General features: G+C 48.2%; 2 protein-coding genes and 1 pseudogene across 2 annotated transcripts; 1 reads left to right on the forward strand and 2 right to left on the reverse strand.

Annotated features, from left to right (window-relative positions):
- Positions 1-2,063: 2,063 nt before the first annotated feature.
- LOC101780694 (ethylene-responsive transcription factor ERF071) lies at positions 2,064-3,137 on the reverse strand. The gene is made up of 2 exons (XM_004967463.2): positions 2,874-3,137; positions 2,064-2,782 (listed from the first exon to the last, which is right to left on the reverse strand). The coding sequence occupies exons 1-2, from the start codon at positions 3,001-3,003 to the stop codon at positions 2,253-2,255; spliced, it is 660 nt and encodes a 219-aa protein (XP_004967520.1). The 5' UTR covers positions 3,004-3,137; the 3' UTR covers positions 2,064-2,252.
- A 6,169-nt stretch (positions 3,138-9,306) lies between these two features.
- LOC101772586 (putative F-box protein At4g17565) lies at positions 9,307-10,563 on the reverse strand. Its single transcript, XM_004971452.1, has one exon. The coding sequence runs from the start codon at positions 10,561-10,563 to the stop codon at positions 9,307-9,309; it is 1,257 nt and encodes a 418-aa protein (XP_004971509.1).
- Positions 10,564-14,004: 3,441 nt separating this feature from the next.
- On the forward strand, positions 14,005-16,110 carry LOC111255659 (annotated as a pseudogene).
- Positions 16,111-20,391: the final 4,281 nt, after the last annotated feature.

Here is a 20,391-nt window from a genome sequence, read left to right on the forward strand (position 1 = left end):
TCCGGAAAAATCCGAAAAAATCAGCATCTAATTGATGGTTACCTTTATTTTGGGAAGAGATAAGAATATTCCAACAGATGGTCATGTTGACCAAGTTTGACCCTTATAAACTAGTCGGCTAAAGGCTCAGGGGTTGTGTGCCATGTATCTATCGATAAAAAAGTTTTTTCTTCGGATTTTAACGTGAAAGTGGAACAATTGGTTCTTCAATTCAACTTAAGGCTCAGGGGCTACTCTGTATGGAGTGCGATTTTTCATCGCACTTCCATATAAAATTTAAGGTTAAAGACCACAAGTTCAAGATAAAAGGGGCTTAAGCACATTCTAGCCTCGTAGCAGTTTTGGAGCACCTTTAAAGAATCAACCAGATGAAGTACTCAAAGAGCACTAAAAGTAGTCGGTGAAGATCTAAAAAATACTTGGAACTGCTGCATTCGACTAAAAAGTACTCGAGAGGCTTGTCGTACATGCATCTATGGGCTCACCAGAAGGTTTGAACAGTCCCAAATATGGGACTGGACACTGAGACGCATCTGACATGGAGACCATGACGCAGGACGGCATAGTCTACATGGAAAGACAAGAACTAGTCAAGGATCAGAAAAGTACTCTTTGTAATAGAGTACGACTCCCTTAGTCGTATCCGGCTCGTGTTCTTGTAACTAACCGACCTGTAACCCTACCCCCAGGTATATAAGCAAGGTAGTGACTCCCTCCAAAGCAATCCAATACAACCAACACAAGACGTAGGATATTACACTATTAAGCGGCCCAATGTCTGCGTTTACCTTCAAGTTCCTTAATCTCGACGAGCCTTGCCAACTAAAACACTACTTCGGGCACCCCCTCGGTAAGGTGCCGGATCTAAACACCGACACTATAAAAATGTACATTTACGATACCATAATTATTTCAGATTGTTAACATCTTGCAGTAGAATAAATTAGCAACAAAATGGTGTTGTATAGTTTTAACAAAATATGTCACTGCTTTTATTTCCTTGAACCCTATGATTTCCCTTGCTTCTTTTCTTTATAACCCACACGTGTGAAACATCAAATTTATGGAGTACAATATGTCGACGATATTAGTTGGCTATAATTTGATTCGTAGGGAACCGGTCCGTCTGAACAAGGGGCAATCAAGCATAGCACACAGGACGTACGCTATGAGATCTAACGGCTCGGTGGGTGTGCTTGCGTTACGTGAGCGTATGCATCTCTACTGTATTTCTCATATTTTTTTGTTAAAAAAGAAATTGAACAGTAATATAAGTATCGTACGGTAAATATCTTTTTTTGCAGAAAATGTGCGGTAAATATCCCAGGTGGTAGCTGCATCTAGATACTTTTGAGCAGAAGATGCCAAGTTCGTCTTCCGTTCTTGGTCTCACCGGCAGACGGAGTGGTAGGTGAGAGGACGCGGGCCTCTTTGGTTGGGTTTCTGCGTGCGCCGCCGGCCCAGAAACCAGCGGCTGCCCCCTGAAATCCCCCAGCCCACGGTAAAACGCCTTGGCCTGCACTCCAAGCAACAACCGCGCGAGCGAAAACGTGGAGGCACTGTGCAGTGCTAGATACCGTGTACGACCGCTTACCGGCGATACCGGTACGACACGGCCACCAAAACAGCGGGCGCGAACCGCGCGGCGGGGGCGGCGCCTCGGTCCGCGCGCTGCCAACGTCGTTGCGGCCTACGCGTACGCGGCATCTCCGGCCACATCTGCCGTTGAGCTCCGATCGTACGCCCCGGGAAACGACTAGCCTAGCCTCTTCCGACTTCCGTGCCGCCTACCTGGTCGGAGCTCTTTTCTGTTTGAATTTTTCTTGGCTGCGCACAGACTGGAGAGTGCAGAGTGCTTTTCTTTTCTGAAGATCGGAGTTCCGCGATTGCAATGAACAACGGCGACGAGGCGACAGATGTACAATTGATCTTCCAAATGCTTGGCAGCTGCAATTCAACAATGTTGTACTGTCCACGTAAAAGCAACTTGATCACAGCGATGAGTACCATAATTAGCAACACGAGAACGAATCCTACGCAGAGAGTTGCAGAAGAGCACAGAACAGAGAGGAAACTGCAAGTCTTGATTACACGGAACACTTGGGGAGTTACAGGCACAGTGACAAATAAAACAATTGGTGGGTTCAACGACACAAGAGACAAGGAGCTCGGCATCAGTCACTCACGGTGACTAGCACGAGCAGGAAAAATTTTCACAGAATTTACTGAAACAGCACGACACGGGTTCACTATTATTCAGTAAAGAGCGACAGCGACGCCGGGTAGTAGGTGTAGTCCTCGAAGCTCCACAGCCCGGTGGGCACGGCCGCCTGCGGTTCCTCGACGGCGACCGGTGCAGCCGCTGCGGCCGCGCTCCCGCCCTCCATGTACGGGATGCCGAGGAAGTTCATGTAGTTCTCGTAGGCCATCAGCTCCTCGGACAGCTCCTTGACCTCTTCGGACACCCCTGCCTCCGTCTTGGGGGGCGGGAGCACGGCCGGGGCCTGGGCGGCGGTGGCGGGCGGCGCCGCCCTCGCCCCCACCGCTGATGCGACGACCGGGGATGACGAGGTGTCGTTGGGGAAGTTGACCTTGGCCTTGGCGCCCCTGATGCGCCTGGCGGCGCGGTCGTAGGCGCGCGCGGCGGCCTCAGCTGTGGGGTAGGTGCCGAGCCAGACGCGGACGCCCTTCACGGGGTCGCGGATCTCCGCCGCCCACTTGCCCCACGGCCGCTGCCGGATGCCGCGGTACTGGTTCTTGCGCCCCCGCTTGGCGCGCGGCGCTGCACGGTGAGCATCGGGCGTCAGGCCACACCGATCACCGGAGGAAACCAAGAAATAGAGCAAAGGAAGAAAAGGGAGCTGAGCGGGTACCTCTCTCGTCGGAGGCGCGTGGGGCGTGGGAGTCCTCGGCGTCGGCTTCGGAGTCGTCAGGCCAGAAGTCGGCGGCGGACACCCGGCGCCGGGCCGGGATGTAGTCGAAGATGATGGCACCGCCGCACATGGATTCCTCGAGTAACTTGGGAGGGGGAAGGGGAAAGGTTCTTGGTGGAGTGCTTGGGGGTCGGAGTGGAGTGGAAACAAGGGGAGTCAGCGGCTGTGTTTTCTGCGGACGTTGGATTGGGTTCGGCGGTATGAGACGGCCGACGGTGTATTTATACAGCTTGGAGTTGTGGGCGCGGTGAGCTGGGACAAGGCTGGAACTGCAAGTGCGAGGCAGGTCCCCCAAAGGCAAAAGCTGGACCGCGCTCTTCGAGCTGACCGCCTTCCTCAAGGTAGTCAGGGAGTTCAGGAACAGGTCAGGTTACAGCAATACTGCCTCCAAACTGCAACTTGCAGGAAATGCAGCGTGTCCTCACCACTCTCTGGTTCCTTTGGAAAGCAAGGAATGATCACAGATTCAACAACAAAATTTGGACAGTCTCACAGGTACTACAAACTACTAAAGCTGACATCCATATGGTCAACATGTATTCTATGGAGGACAGGGAACCACAGAACACTCATTCAGGTACGACAACGCCCATGACCAACACAGCTCATCAACAGTTCGATGGAGTACATGTGTACACTGATGCTGCAATTACACACACCAACAACAGAGATATCAACCAAGGAAAGCAGGTATTGGAATTTATATGCAGGGCAACACAATTTCAGGGGGAACAGAACTTCTCATACAGGCGACTCATCTGCACGCAGAAACATTGGCCATTCAGCTGGCCTCTAAGGCTATCCGCAGCGCGCAGCGCTAAGCGCGCCTGCAAACTGTCCAGGCGCCTGCAAAGCGCGCAGCGCGCGCCTGCAACGCGCGCGGCAGCGTAGCGGCCGCACAGGCACCGCTACATCCAGCGCCTGCACAAGGAGCACGCTAAACACTGTAGCGGGAGAGAGAGTTGGTGAGAGAGAGAAAGAGAGGAGGAGGGGAATAAAATATGGAATAGTGGGTATTGAATATGGGATAGAGATAACACGAGGTGCGGGAGAAATATGTATAGGGTAAAGAATCTCAATGACTAGAATAGAATATTACTTTTAAGAGATAGAAATAGAGATCGAGGAGTGCGGATAGCCTAAGGTGGCACATCTGTTAAATCTGAACCATGTCAGGTACTACACTGACTGCCAGATTCTAGCAAATAACATCAACGCTCAAGACCCAATTACACAAGCATCTGATTGGAGAATAAGACCATCCATTTCTGCCTTCATCGAGAACAACTCGAACATCCACTGCAGCTGCAAGAAAATTCCAAGACAGCATAACAAGACTGCGCGTAGATTAGCAAAAGAAGCTTGGAAAAACATCAGTTCCAATCTTAGTCAATTCTCTTGTCTCAATGTAAACCACAACCTACATTGCCCAGTGCTTCTGGCACTAGCCAATGGCCTATGGGGTGATTTCAACCTCGCAACTCTTGCACCTCGACGCACACCGCAACACGTCGTCCACCATCACGATGGACCCCATCTCGTGGGAGGAGTCGGCATTCATCAACATCCATAGCCACGCCCCTTCTGGGCGCAGTAGACCAGGAGGAGATGCACCTTCTGCAATGCCACATGCTGCTCCGAGAGCCACCACACATCCTCCATGGGCAATAAGGCATCGGATGCCACATCGCAGATGACATCAGGAACATAAGGAGCAGACCTACGATCCAGATGGCCTCGTGTGCTGCGATATGGATGGCAGGAAGCGCGTCCACTTCAGCATTGCGGGAGCCGGCGATGTCAGCGGTGAGGGAGAGCAGCCAGACCATTTTGCAGTGCTGGCGTGGTGGCCTTGCATGGACACACCGATGATAGCACCAGCATCCACTGAATGGAAGCAAATAATTGGTGAGAGTGAAAAATCAAGGAGAAGTAGGGAGCCAGGATTGACGCAGCGAGGCAGTTGCGCCAGAGCCGGAGTGAGTTCGCCACAACCTATTTGTCGAAATGTGTGTGAGCCAGGAGCTACTTCAGGGAGCCTAGTCAGCCAACCACGTCAGTACAAGAAGCTCACGTGCAGCCCTTTGACCTAAGTGACACAACTTAACAAGTTGTGGATCCAAAAATTCACTTACGGAGTTGATGGGCCTATCTGAAAGACTCGCACAAGTTAAGGATCCCTGTGCATTTTCTCATGAAGTAATATTAGTAATCTTCCTTGCAATTAATTAATTAATTAAAAAATCATAAGTGATACGTAAAATAACATACAAATTCTAAAACCGCATCCAGTTATATAGAATAAATAAATGATAGTACTACGTAGATGCATCCTTCTTATAATTAATTAACATAAGAACCCATACATGATATGTAAAAATATACATAGATCCATGGGCAGTATCCAATTCTACAATGAATTGATTAAAAAAAGGAAAATTTGAACAACCCACAAGCTATATAGCCACATATTTCTTGTAATCTATTGATAAAAACATATATGATAAGATACGCAAACAATACAAAATCTTGAGTGGCAAAATATAGTCCATACATAGACACATCTTTCCATTAATGAATTAATAAAAAATATAGATGGCACATAAAAAACTATACAGAGTCATGAATCGTATCCAAGTTTGTAGTAGACTAATGATAGAAGCACATATCCGTATCTTTCTAGGATCGATAAATAAAAGAATGTATCTTGAAACCATGAATTGTATCCAACTCTATATTAAATTAATGATACTAGCACATATCCATATCTCTTGATAATGAGATCATGAAAAGATAAACATGATAGAGAAAGTTCACTGTCCAACGGTCCCTATAAATAAGCCCCAATAGTCCTCTTGGAGAATCATCCAAAGCCTTTGATCATAGAACAAATCTTTTTCCATCCCCCATGGATCCTAGTAGTTACCCTACGAAGGACAAAAGTTCTGACAATAGCATCTTCCCTTTGCACCAAGCTCTAAGGGGCAATGTTGAAGCACCACCACCCCAACCCTACCCAGTTTTTACTCATGTACCACTGACTAGAACCGTTGCATCATCTGGGATCATCCAAAGCCCAGCAAGGAATGAACAAGAGATTATGCATAGCTTTCTGACGGTCCCGTTGAGTGAATTCTTAAGTGTGGATGAACGAGTGCAGGTTGCATCCTTGGAGCCCCCGTCAATAACATCTTTGCTCGAAGGAGACCCAACTGCCATTCTTCAAGCCCACCTTGATATCGCTGGAGTTTTGGATCCTGGTCCGATCTTCCATGACCCAACCTCATTTATCCCCAAGGTTTTTTCCCTATTCATTTGCCACCTTTATGCACTTGAAAACTGAAACTTTACAATCTCTTACATATCAATCTACATGCAGGAGAATGAGATGCGCAAACCGCTTGGGTCTTCATCATCCCAATGTGATCCTTATGGGAATATGACATATGCCAAACCAAACTATTTTGATCAATCTCCCATGTCTTCCTCTCATTTTCTAAGAGAGGAGCAGGTACCCAGTGTGGTCAACCCTAGCGACAAATCTAATGATTACATCAGAGCAGCTATGAGGTATAAATTTGAGTTTAACAGGGTCCAGCAATACACCTGCCAGCTTTGTAATGCTACATTCACCACACCACAAACATATCAGGGTCACATGAGCTTGCACAAAGAGAGAGAGTAACAATCGAACTGGACCATTGTCCCCAAAAGATCCCCATCCCTAGTGGTGACACCACTATTTCTGGGAGACAAATATGATTAATGGGTTATCTCTTTCAGGAGGAAGATAAACTTACTATAGGATGAGAAATAATAGCATATATGCAACTTATAATTGCCAGTTTGTTTTTTCTAGTCTTTTAATATTAAAAATGTATTAGTTGGATTTGTATTCTGTTCTTCCATTCCATAATGTGTTATGGTTTTCAATGATAAATATCTCATGATTTACATTGTATTTTGATCATAGTGCCTTGATACCTATTTTGCAAAATTTAGTACATTATGTGTGCCATAGCTCCACTCAAAATAAGATTTTCAAGGGTACAAAGGAGAGGCATATCCACTATGAACCTAGCCCCCCAATAATAATAAGAAAGGTTTACCATCAAGGGCCACGGGGGACTATTATTATAGGTCACATGGTAGAAATAATGGTAGAAACAACTCAGTTTTCCACCTTCTTTAGTGCACAACAATCCTAAAAAAGATCTGGTAGACCATGGAATCATCCCACGACTAATGACCTAGCTACACCCAATACCCTTGGCACTCATCTCTGTCCTCGTTGACCGTTGTCCCTAGCGGAAGGTCATACAACTCCTTTTGCTCGCATGTCCTGGAAGTAGAAAAAATGCTCTGGTGGTAGAAAATTATTCCGGCAATAAAGCAGTAGAAAATTTTTCTTTAAATAAAACAAGAAAATATTTCAATGGTAGCAAAAATTGCTCCAAGACTATCGCAATTGATTGTTTCAAGCATGAAGATGAACTGATTCATGTTCTAGATCCTCCTCATCTTTTCTATCATCAACAATGTCTAATTATATGGGTTTCTTAAAAAAGAGGAAAAGTTCATAAGAACAACCATGGGAAAAATGAGAGGAAAATTAAATTCAAGCTCAAATGATCTGTATCATAGTGGAGAGCCGTGGAGGAGGTAGGGAGTATTTGAATTTAATGCTACGATGCAAGAGAGGAGGTGGCAAGGGGTGCCGGTTGTGCCAACACCAAAGAGAAGCTATAAGGGAACCAAACCAAAAAGGATGGAGATAAAAAAATATGTCGGGTTATGTGGGAACATAGAAGAAAAGATAAAATCTGGCTTGTTATGTGGTGGGTAGTGATATTGTTACGAATTGCATGGTCACGTGTAGTATTTCCACAAGGCACCACCTCTCTTCATTGCCTTGGGGAAGCCATTGATGACCACAATTGAGCGACTCCAAGCAGGAGTAGCAACCTTGACATCCAAAGTTGCTAGCACTGGTGTCGTCTCTACAACTTTGGGTGCTCATTACAAGCAAAGTCTTTTTGGGCTGTTTGATTACATTGATCCATAGATGTTCACTAATCATCAAAATAAATTAACTCCCTTCCAAATAAATATCATATTTATCATGGATATTGGTCTTGTGAGGAGGACACCCCTTCCAATTCAACCTCCATGCCTATTGCACCGCAAGGACCAATGACTTAGGCTTGAGCACATTAACATAATTATCAGGTAAAGTCATAAAATCATTCCTAGCTCCATACAAGATTTTAATGAAATTGGGTGCTACTAAATCCTTTTGATGATTTTTCTTCTGTCTGGGGACCTAGGAAATGAACCATCCAAGCATAGGTCTAAGCAAGATGGCCACTACATGGATCCATGGGTAAACAAGAGTACATTCAGATTTCTCCATAAGGCAATGGAGGCCCATGATCACTTGATGGAAAGATCCCGTAAGGATAGAGCAGCAAAATTCATGTTTCCATAATTAATTCTAACTTGTAGGGTACACATTTCTTTCATTTTGGGAAAAAGTTCATTTTACTCCCTCCACCTATTTAGTTTATCCACCCCACCCCTAACCTATATATTGGCTCAATTTAATCCCTTCACCTATTAATACAAGATCAAATTACCCCCTAAGCAGAATTTTCATTGTAATTTGCCTACGTGGCATTTGTTTGACCGAGTCAATTCGCATTTGAAGCTATCTAAGCAGTCTGACGTGGATTGTGCGAGGTCATAGAGCCACCAAAAAACGAGCCAAGCTGCATGTCTCCACTCCAAACGACTCGCACCGCCCATCCGTCCGCGCCCGCCAAGCCGCGCCAAGCTGCAAAGTCCATCGCCCACTAGAGCCTGAAGCCGCCTTTCACGGGCACTAACCAAAAAGACGCGGATGTCGTCAGTTCAGTTTGCACATATGAATACCACCGCATGTTTTATTTCGTTAGTTCAATTTGAACATTCAATACGGTATACAACCAAACAAATAATGGAATGACAGTGCTGTTAGGATTCATTTTATTCCACAAGCGAACAAATGGAACGTTAGCCCATGACGGTAACTGCATCCATTATCTTTTTCCTTATCGTTATAGTGATAAGATGCCAGTGACAAGTGGAACACAAGAAACGCACATTCCCACATGACACAACCGTTGGCATTAATAAAACCGATGGAATTCAGCTTTCGTGGAATTCACCTATACAAGATTGCAATCAATCCATCTCTAAAGACAAATCCCCCTACCCCGTGCGGCTGGAACCTTACAAGATCGCAAGCCAATCATGCAAAGAAAACTGTGCTCTAGGATTTCACATACTCACCTCAATCACCTCTCGTAGAAATCTAAGTACAATCCTCTACAACTTACTCCAAATCATAATTCTTGAGCGTAGGTCTAAACCAAATAGGTTCTTGGTAAGAACTATAGTGCCGGCTGTTAGACAAGATCAACTTGTATGGATTATATTGGTACTCCTCAGCGTCGAGATCGAACACTTCCACATCAACATCCTGGCTCTGAAACAAGTGACCCTTCGCGAAACAGATGCAATTCGGCCGAACCATGCCCCACACCGAGTCCGAATCTGACGTGCCCTGGTTCCCGACGCGAGCAAAGAACGGGTAGTTCGCGCCGAGGAACAGCGAGTGGTCGCCGAGGCTGCTGACGGGGCTCCACCCGGCGTCACCGTCCGACAAACCGGCGGCGGCGTCCACGTCCCGCTCGCACAGGCGCGCGCCCTCGGCGACGAACTCGAGGTAGTCGAAGCAGCCGTAGACTTTGAACCGCCTGCAATTGACCATCTTGCCGTAGGTCCAGACGAGGAGGAGGCGGCGGCGGTCGGCCGACTCCGCAAGCTTCCAGCCTTCGTGCTCGAACTCGCCACGGTCGATGTGGGGCGGCTCAAGCTTCTCCGGTTCGGGGCACGCGCCGCCCTGTAGGTCCCAGGCGTATATGGAGCCAGACTTGTCGACGGCGAACACCTTGCCCTTGTGCACGACCGCGTCTTTGTAGCCGCCGGCAGGATGGCCGTCAGGATTCCTCAACTCTGTCCAGCCGTCGTCGCGGCCTCTCGCGATCGCCAGAAGGTAGTCGTTGACCATCCCGATCACGAGGTAGCCTTCGTCGTCGGACGGCGTCGCGCACACAACGATCCTATCGAACCCGAGCCCGGTATTGGTGACGCCGGGGCCGACGGCAGCGGGGGTACGCGGCAAGTCGATTTGGCGGCCGGTGTAAGGGTTCAGGAGCCGCGCGCCGCCGTATCTGTCGACAACGGCGAGCCAGTCGTCCTTGCCTCCGACCCACCACTGCTCCTGCACGTCCCGGATGAGCGCCGGGAACGAGTCCCCTCTCTCGGTCGTGAGGTTCATCAGCTGGTAGCTCCAGTCCTCGTGGTCGTCGCCGCGAGCTCCGTTGTCGTCCTCCTCCTCGCCTGTCATGAGCAGGCACGGCGTGCCGAACGGCAGCGCGGCGTTCGTGGCGACGGCCGTCGACCAGGACGTGCAGACAGATGCAAGCCGGGTGGTGCTGAAGAGGTCGAGTTGTTGGACGATGGCGTCTACCATCTCGACGGGGAGGTCCGCCCACGGCCGAATTCCATCGCTCTCCGGGGCCGCCATAGTTGAAGCGTGCAAGTCGATCGATCGGCACAACGTGATTTGGGTTCTTGGTACGGGCATTGCATACATATCGATCGTCGAGCGTAATCTGAATCGGACACACGCCATGGGTCGACATCCTGCACGGGAAAACGAGTTTGATCGGAGGTTGTAAACCGGTTCGGATCACATTAGTCTTGCTGGTACGTCTAATAAACAGGGGCGAAGGCAGCTGGATTCCTAGGTATTCCCAGGAATATCCAACTTTTTTTTCAGAAAAACAAGTATACAGAAAGAAATACACATGTATATGAGATATTGGGCCACATTTTCGTTCCTGGGTTAAAACTTAGACAAATAGATGATCCAACCCAACAAACGAGGCCCTCCTCCCCACCAGACCAGCTTCGGCCCACAGATCACGTATTCACGGCCCACAGCAGGCAATGGACCTGCCGGCCTGCTCCCACCACACCGGCACGCAGCACCGCGTCTCCATCCATCGCTCGCCTCGCCTCCGCGGCCTGGCCTCCTCTCTCGCTCGATTCCTCTCCCATTCGGCATCCTCCCTCCTCCCGTTCCCCAAAATCGAAAGCACTGAAAATCCTAAATCGTAGATCGGCAGGTACAGGAGGGCCGCCGGCCGCGAGGCGCGAGCTCCGGCAGCGGGGGCGGCGGCGCGGCCTGTGCCCTCCCGGCCTCTTGCCGGCCGCCGCTCGGCGCTCGGTGCTGCGCGGGGCCCGCTTGGCGCTGCCCGGCGGCCGCGCTGCGCAACAGCGCAAGGCGCTTAGGCGCAGGCCGCAACCGCAAGGGGCAAGGGGACAGCTGGACAGGCATTCTGGCAACCAGAACCAGTAGAGCCAGGTGCCAGGTGAGCTGCTGCAAGGGCGACGACCTCACAAGTCACATTCACAACGAGTGAACCAGAGGATAGAGGTGAGAACTTTGCAATTAGACCGAGTAGCAGAGCTTTGCAATTAGAAATTTTGTAGCAATTTTTTCACAATTGATATACTTTATGTTGTTAATTAGTGTTTATATCTTTAACTGTAGATCATAGAGCTTTGCACCTTTATTAGAGTTGAACAGCTTTGACTGCTTTGTACCTTTATTTTTTCGATTATGTATATTGACATATTGTGAACTTTTTAATGTTCATCTGGACCTTTTTATTTGCTAGATGGGAATACCCAACTCTAGAATCCTACTCCGCCACTGATAATAAACACCATGTTGAATGCAAACGGCCTGCCTTTGCCTCCGACCCACCATGGCGTTGGTACCGCAAAAACAGGACAACATAGGAATTGATGCTGACAGAAAAATTTACTGTTGATGGAAGGGGGGGAATGCAGCTTGGCAGGGAACTGAAAAATATAGAAATAGGCTTCAATGAGTGTTTCCACCTAGAAATGATTGTACAAACAAAACCCACTGAAGTAGTTCAAAAGTAAAGATTCCCCGCCAAGTACATATCAAACATATTTTTAATGTAATGGACAAATCACATGAAATTTTAAAGTATTCTCAAAACTGTCAATTATGATGAACTCCAACAAAAATATATGAAAATTGAATGTAGTGGGCCAATCAGGTTTCGCCGGCGCTACTATCACAAGTCCGGTGTCGCCCCCAAGGCAGTCGGTCCCTCAGCCTTCCTGAGCGAGCATTATCGGTGTGATTGCTGGGCTAAGAGAGCCTTGGCATGTGTTGTGCCTGTTTTCCACAATGTGCTCCCGCCCGTGTTGGCCAAAGCCCATCTGATCTGCTTCGAGACGGGGGATCCACTCAGGGCTGTGCATTCATCATTCTGTCGCTCCTCGATCTGCGGGTGGCACACGTACTTCCGGTATGGCAGCACCGCCTTTGGGCACCGCTCTCCTCCTTGGAAGCACCGTTATAGTGCCTCATCCCATGGAAACATTAGGTACCTCCCACTGAACCCAATTTAGTCCTGTGTATACGTGAGCGTACGCGTCAGTGTTTCAAAAAAATCTACACCGTTATAATCTAGTCCACTAAATTAATGGTACACTTATTTTTCTTTTTTCCATTTCTAATAGTATCAGATGTGGATATTGGACTCTGCTAGAACGCTGATGTAGATTCTTTTAACTTTTTTTATTAAGATGGACCTTGTGGTAGCTTGTTTAACACTTTTTGATTAAGATAATAATATATAGATAGATGTCACCAATAGGGCCTCGGCGCTTGTGAGGATTAAAATCCATCTTAGCCATTTAGGCCAATTTGAATGGAAGATTTCATTTTGTTGTTTTCAAGAATATAACGTCAACAAAATAGAAATGAAATTATGTATGGAACTCTTTCTAGTTTCTATCATGCATTGTTTCATCTTTTCTATTTCATAGGTTCTCATCACATTTAATTCGATGACTCATCAAGAGTTAAAACTATACATGTAGTTTTATGGGGATGAAACTGATTTTATCTCTTTCTTCTTACTTCTTTGCCACATCATCAAAAATACCTAGGTGGTATGCAATTTAATGAGAATAAAACTCCCATTAAAATTGATCTTAGTATATTGGTTGACTCTAGGGCACGTATAGAAGTACCCTAACATTCTAGGGCATATATTGAACTATTAGGCTATTCCCAACGGGGTTTCATAAGAGTTTCATTCTTATTTAATGATGCGACACATCAACAATTTTGATGACATGGCATGCTAATTATGAAGAGAGAGAGGGAAGGAGTTTATGAAAACCGATGAAACCAGCATTGGAGATCAGAGAGTTTCATTTCATCTTATCACGTCCAATCACATGCCTCGCAAATAAATGGTATGTCTAGCATATAAAACCGCAAAATGAAACTTTGCAATTGGAGACCTTATTTTCATTCATCTACTCAAACATCTTTTGATGACTTGTCCCTCTTGGAAACTGCGATACGAAACTTCCCACTGGGAATAGCCTTACTCTGTTTACAAATCCTATGAAAATGAATAAACTACCTCGAAAATGTCACCCGTTTCAACGAAGCAAAATGCAGGGAGAAGCTTCGTACTGTTCATTTGTTCCGCTGCTGACGAAAGGTTGGATTCCAGCGCCACCAGATCACCATGAAATGGATGAAACACGTTAGTACATCGCTTCACCCGGCCGCTCAGGTCACGGCCACAAAGTAATTCAACAACCACCCAACCCCCTAGCCTCTGTTCTCACCACCCTTGTTCTTCTGTCAGGTCATTCTCTTGCTTTCCTGTGAGGCTGTGACTATTATGCGGTCTACCTTTGAACAATTAGGGCGGCCGCCTTCTGCATTGCTGGAACTTCACAAGATCTTCTGGAGGAAACTAATTCGGTCATATTTGGACAACTAAAATTTCATGTGGTGTTGGTCGATTGCCGCATTGCCCCGGCCCTGGTGAGATCCAGAGCTCCACACCGGTGTCCAAGTCCCAACACCGAATTTCTAGCGCGTAGATGTGATGTCAATTGTGCGAAACCACCACACCTGCAAAACCACACCCGCGCTCCACCGGGCAACGCTCCAAGCTTCCAAGCATGTCTCTTTCTGCCGTTTCCACGGCTCTCGCCGTCATTGCGTATTGCTGCGCGGCAGGCCATCCCGGTGTGTGGCGGCGTCGGACACCGTCTCGGCGGCGCGGCCACTGCGGGGCGACGACACGGTAGCCTCGACGAAAGGCAAGTTCGAGCTGGGCCTCTTCAGCCCCGGCAGCTCCGGCCGGTTCTACCTCGGCATCTGGTACAAGAACGTGCCCGGGCAAACCGTCATCTGGGTCGGCAACCGTGAAAATCCCATGTCTAGTGTTGCCTCCGCCGAGCTCCGGGTGTCCACCGACGACGGCAACCTCGAGCTCGTCGGCCACAGCCAATCATCCGCCTCACCGGGCGTCGTGTGGTCGTCCAACCTATCGTCTTCTACGGTGTCGTCGATGCCGGGATCGAACGTCGCGGTGATGCGCGACAACGGCAACCTGGTCCTCGTCGATGGGGGCAACTCCTCCAATGTGCTGTGGCAGAGCTTCGACCACCCGACAGACACCCTGGTGCCGGAGGCGTGGATCGGGGAGAAAAAGATCACGGGCGAGTACCAGACCCTCACGTCCTGGCGCAACGCCGAGGACCCCGCGCCCGGGATGTTCATGGACACAGTGGACCGCAACGGCAGCAGCTGAGTTCTTCTACCTCTGGAAAGGCTCCAACCTACCGCAAGGCGTACAAAACGTGATCTTCAACCAGACGTACATCGAGACGCCGGTGTACCGGCGCATCACCAGCGTGCTCTACAACGCCACGACGATCACGCGCATGGTGCTTGACTTCACAGGTCAGACGAGGCAGTATATCTGGGTCGCCGACAGCCAGAGGTGGGAGCAATCGTGGGCCGCGCCCACTGTTCCGTGCGACGTCTACGCGCTCTGCGGCGCTTTTGGCATCTGCAACCAGAGGAGGCAGCCGCCGCGTCAGTGCCTTCCTGGGTTCGCGCCCGCGGCGGAGCGGAACTGAGGCCTCAGCAACTGGAGCGGCGGGTGCCACCGGAGCGCGCCGCTGCGGTGCGGAGGCAACGTGTCAACTGACGGGTTCCTGGAGATTCCGGATATGAAGCTCCCTGACGACTTATTAGCTGTGAGCGCCCAGAGCGGAGCAGAGTGCGAGCTGGCTTGCTTAAGGAACTGTTCCTGCCAAGCTTACACATTCTCCGGGCGTGGTGGCTGTGCCGTCTGGTACGACGGCTTCCGCAACCTTGAGCAGCTGTATGCGGGCGACGGGGATCCATCGTCGAGTCTGTACCTCCGACTGACAGAATCTGAACTGAAACATCTGCGCGGCGCGAAGGGGAAGAACAGGCGCTTGCTGCGGCTTGTTCTTGGCATCGTTTTAGCTTGTCTTGCAGCATTGGGTGCATCGGCACTAGTAGCATTTATCCTTCTATCTAGGAGGAAACGACTGGAGAAAATGGCAAACCAGAACGGCTCCTCCTTGCAGGTTTACAGCTATGGCGAGCTCCGTGTCGCCACGAAGAACTTCTCGGAGCGGCTGGGCGGCGGAGGCTTCGGCACAGTGTACCGTGGTGCCGTGAACGGGCACACCGAAGTGGCTGTCAAGAAACTAGAGGGCCTTCGGCAGGGAGACAAGCAGTTCCGGACGGAGGTGAACACTCTCGGGCTCATCCAGCACGTCAACCTCGTCCGGCTCGTCGCTTCTGCTTGTCTAGCCACGAGAAGATGCTTGTGTACGAGTACATGCCCAATGCCTCACTGGACTCCTTCCTATTCGGGAGCAGCCCGTGCCCGAGCTCGCACGACCGCTACGGCATCATGCTCGGCATTGCCAGGGGCCTTGCCTACCTGCACGATGGCTGCCGCGAGTGCATCATACACTGCGATATTAAGCCAGAGAATATATTGCTGGACAAGGACTTGTGCCCGAAGATCGCCGACTTCGGGATGGCGAAGCTGTTGGGGAGGGACTTCAGCCGGGTCTTGACAACGATCCGGGGCACCATAGGGTACCTCGCGCCCGAGTGTTCGCTTAAAAGTATGGTGCCATGCGTGTTCCAATAAGGCTATGTACATCAAATTTAACATGGAAAACAACACAACAGTGTTCGCTTGATCAAAGTGCACAGTCTAATATGAAGTTTAGCATGCATTATTACTTCAATCTATTCCAATACAACTTGGTCCTATTGAATGTGTCGCTGACCTATATTTTTATCCTGATGGGTAAATAAAAAAATTTCATATATATTTTTTGGTTGGATGCATCGTAATTTACAGTTTTGAGAAGCTAGAGCTTCTATTTTAAAGTTTCATATAATTTGTCCCTTCCATTCAAAATATGTTTGATATGCACTTGGTGGGCAATCGTTACTTTTGAACTACTTCAATCGGATTTGTAAGTACAATCATTTTTATACTACTTCTAAGTTTGTAGGGTCCGCGTCGACACCTCCTGGCTCTCTGCCTAGCAGAACCATTACTGGTGGGTCGGATGCAAAAGGCAATTCCTAATGTGATCCGAACCGGTTTACAATCAACTCGTTTTGCCGTGCAGGAAGTCGACCCATGGCGTGTGTCCGAATCGGATTACGCACGACGATTTGCGTGCTTGAAGAGGTCATATATATCTAGTTGATGTGTATGCACAAGCGCGTACCAAGAACCCAAATCACGTTGCTGATCGACCTGCTGGCTTCAACCATGGCGGCCCCAGAGACCTATGGAGTTCGGCCGTGGGCGGAGTGGCGGACCTCCCCGTCGAGATGGTAGACGCCATGGTCGAACACCTCGACCTCTTCAGCACCACCCGGCTTGCATCTGTCTGCACGTCCTGGTCGACGGCCGTCGCCACGAACGCCGCGCTGCCGTTCGGCACGTCGTGCCTGCTCATGACAGGCGAGGAGGAGGACGACAACGAGCTCGCGGCAACGACCACGAGGACTGGAGCTACCAGCTGATGAACCTCACGACCGAGAGAGGGGACTCGTTCCCGGCGCTCATCCGGGACGTGCAGGAGCAGTGGTGGGTCGGAGGCAAGGACGACTGGCTCGCCGTCGTCGACGCATGCGGCGGCGCGCGGCTCCTGAACCCTTACACGGGCCGTCAAATCGACCTGCCGCGTATCGACGCCCGCCCCTGCGTCATCAAGACCGAGCGCGCGTTCGATAGGATCGTTGTGTGCGCGACGCCGTCCGACGACAAAGGCTACCTCGTGATCGGGATGGTCAACGACAACGACGACTACCTTCTGGCCATGGCGAGAGGCGGGGACGAGAGCTGGACGGCTTTGAGGAATCCCGGCGGCCATCTCGCCGGCTACAAAGACGCCGTCGTGCACAAGGGCAAGGTGTTCGCCGTCGACAGACTTGGCTCCATATACGCCTGGGACATACAGGGCGGCGCGTGCACCGACCCGGAGGTGCTTCAGCCACGCCATGTCGACCGTGGCGAGCTCCAGCAGCTGCAGTTGGAGAGCTGGAAGCTTGCGGAGTCGGCCGACGGCCGCCGCCTCCTCCTCGTCTGCACCTACGGCGAGATGGCAAATTGCAGCCAGTCCTCAGTTTACGGCCGCTTCGACTATCTTGTTGTTGGCGTTAAAATTGGGTCAACACACGAATGCACTCGAACGTGTGACACACGGAGGGATTACTTGCAGCTCCTCTACGCAGGCCGGTCAGACCAGTGTGGCTAGTTAGACCGATTTCGCCGGCGAGCCCGTCGATGAAAACCAACGAACACTTGCCCAGGAGGGATCTGTTAGAGCAAGTGCACCTTGGGTTGTTCTAAGGTCGGCAGAACACCTAGAACAGCAGATGGGGATGGAAAAGTTAGGCCTTTTCTCTAGGTAAAAGGGCAAAATAGTATATTGATAATGTTTTTGATCGATTGGATACCCTTAATCGGCCGTGGCACTTTATATTTACAGGGGGGTTGCCCCATCAGGAGTCGAAATCCTAACAAATCCCGTGTCAAAATACAATTCCTAACTCGGACTACACATACCAAAACGGTTTGACCGCCATGGCTAATCGGTTTTCCTGAGTGTAGATCTTCCCGAGGTCATAATTTTCTCATCCAAACTCCAAATCGAATGTTCTACATATGCATTTTGATCGAATCGACAAGAGCTACACAATCGTAAAATCCAATTTATATTTTGGAGACCGGTTTAGTGACCAGTCTGTCTAGATCCTGCCAATTTTGATCGTCAACACATGCCTTCCTATTTTTTGGCAAAGGATACTTACAAAAAATACTCTCCTGGACCAAAATTGTCTAAGAACGATGATGAACAAAACATTGGCCATATAAGTTTTTCTAAGGGCGATAACATCCTACCGGCCATAAAACTTGATTTGCTCAAGCTGACGCTGCATTTACCTACTTTGGCCTCCACTCCATTCCTGATCCATGTTGGCTTAGCTGGATTATTTTCAGTTTGTTGCTCCATTGCTCCTCGCTTGCACATTGTTTGTAATCTCCTTTTTTGAGGGTGGGATAAACCTGAGGGACACCACCTCGGTTGTATACACTTAGAATGTTGCTTGTTGCTATTCTCACATTGTCCAATAATAGTACATACATTATTTTTTACCAGATCGGTATTGCAAGCGACCGGTCTTTGTAATGCATCGTAGTTTGGATATAAAATAGGATATTGAATCATATATGGTTATATGTACCTACTACTATAATCAACATATGAGTAATAGCAAGGATAAGACCAAGACCAAGGCATAACTGATCCAACAAAAGAATATGGTGCAGTAGCAAAATTATTTTGTTGTTAATGCATACCTTATTGTCTTTCGTGTCTTGGTAGTACTTTTGCATCTATAGCACCTTTTGGCCAACTCCTTCGCTTCGGAGCCACTCCCTTCCTTTTATACTTGGCCATTAGCTCTTCAAAACTCGGTCTTACTTTATTCTTGGACTTGGAGGTACCTCCAAGCTTATTGGAGGCATCGGCCAGACCAGTTGGTGTGTTGCCGGCCTTCTTACTTTTGTCTTGCCCCTCGAGCAACAAAACCTTTGTTGCAACTTGAGGGGTCTCCTTCAGTGGCACCTTCTTCTCAGGCCTCTCCTCACCAATGAGCACATTCTTCCCTTTAGCCTTTTTCAACTTGATCAGGCCGAATGAGCACTTTGGGATTTGTTAACTCAAGAGTGTTTATAGGAAACGGATTTTGATCAATCTGCATTTCGTGAAACTTCAATCGCCCTTCATTGACGGCTGATTGTATTTGTCTACAAAACATATTATAGTCATTAGTAGCATGAGAAAAAAAATTATGCCACTTGCAATAAGCATGCTGCTTTAAATCATCAACTAGATCTAATCTTTCCAAGCTTCATTAGTTCATCAAATAGTCTATCACATTTAGACACATCAAAAGTGAATTTCACCTCATCTTATCGATTTTTCTGGACCGGCTTGAGAGAAACACAACTGCTTGGTGTATCTTTTGATGACCATACAAGCTCAGCAGCATACACAACTTTACTCTCATCGTTCGAGGATTCATAATTTAGCATATGCATATTAGAATGATTAGATTTGAGCTGAGTATCTTTACTTCAGCTTTCTTGAGCCAAAGCTCTTCGCAAAACCTGGGTAATACTAGCAAATTAATGATCTTACAATCTTTCTCTAATACGGAATCGCAATCCATTAAAAGCTAATTCAGCAAGATCCTTCTTGGAGATAACAAGACTATAACAACGATTTTTTTATCTCTAAATCTTCTAATATAATCAGCAATAGGTTCATCATACTTTTGCCTAACCGATGTTAACTGACTCAATCTTAACTCATTACTCCACTATAAAAGTGATCATGAAATTTTTGCTCTTATTGCTCCCAAGTATGAGCAGAATTAACACGTAATGAAGCAAACTATTAAAAAGCAGTTCCAATTAAAGATAAAGAGAATAATCGCACTTTCACTTCTTCCATGGAACTAGCTCCTCCTAATTGGGAAAGATATTGGCTAATATGCTCCCAAGTAGTTTTGCTATCATCCCCGCTAAATTTCACAAAATCAGGATAACGCCAACCTAAGAAACCAAATCAAAGCTCAAGGGATACGGCTTTTGATATGTATGGGTTTTATGTTTCACCTCTATTTCATAATCCTCTTTCATTTGTTTAGCAAGATTGGTATTAAACCTATCAATAATTTCTTGAATAGTGGTTGGCCTAGATGATTGTGATGTATAAGCATTCGATTGCAACACATTCTGTTGTACAAGTGGATTAGGAACATTATGTTGCAAACGACTACTAGTTTGTGGATTAGATATGGAACCATATGAAACACCCACCCCAAAAGGAACGACGGACGGAGTGCTAT

Source organism: Setaria italica, chromosome V (genome assembly GCF_000263155.2).
Source record: "Setaria italica strain Yugu1 chromosome V, Setaria_italica_v2.0, whole genome shotgun sequence".
NCBI lineage: Eukaryota > Viridiplantae > Streptophyta > Magnoliopsida > Poales > Poaceae > Setaria > Setaria italica.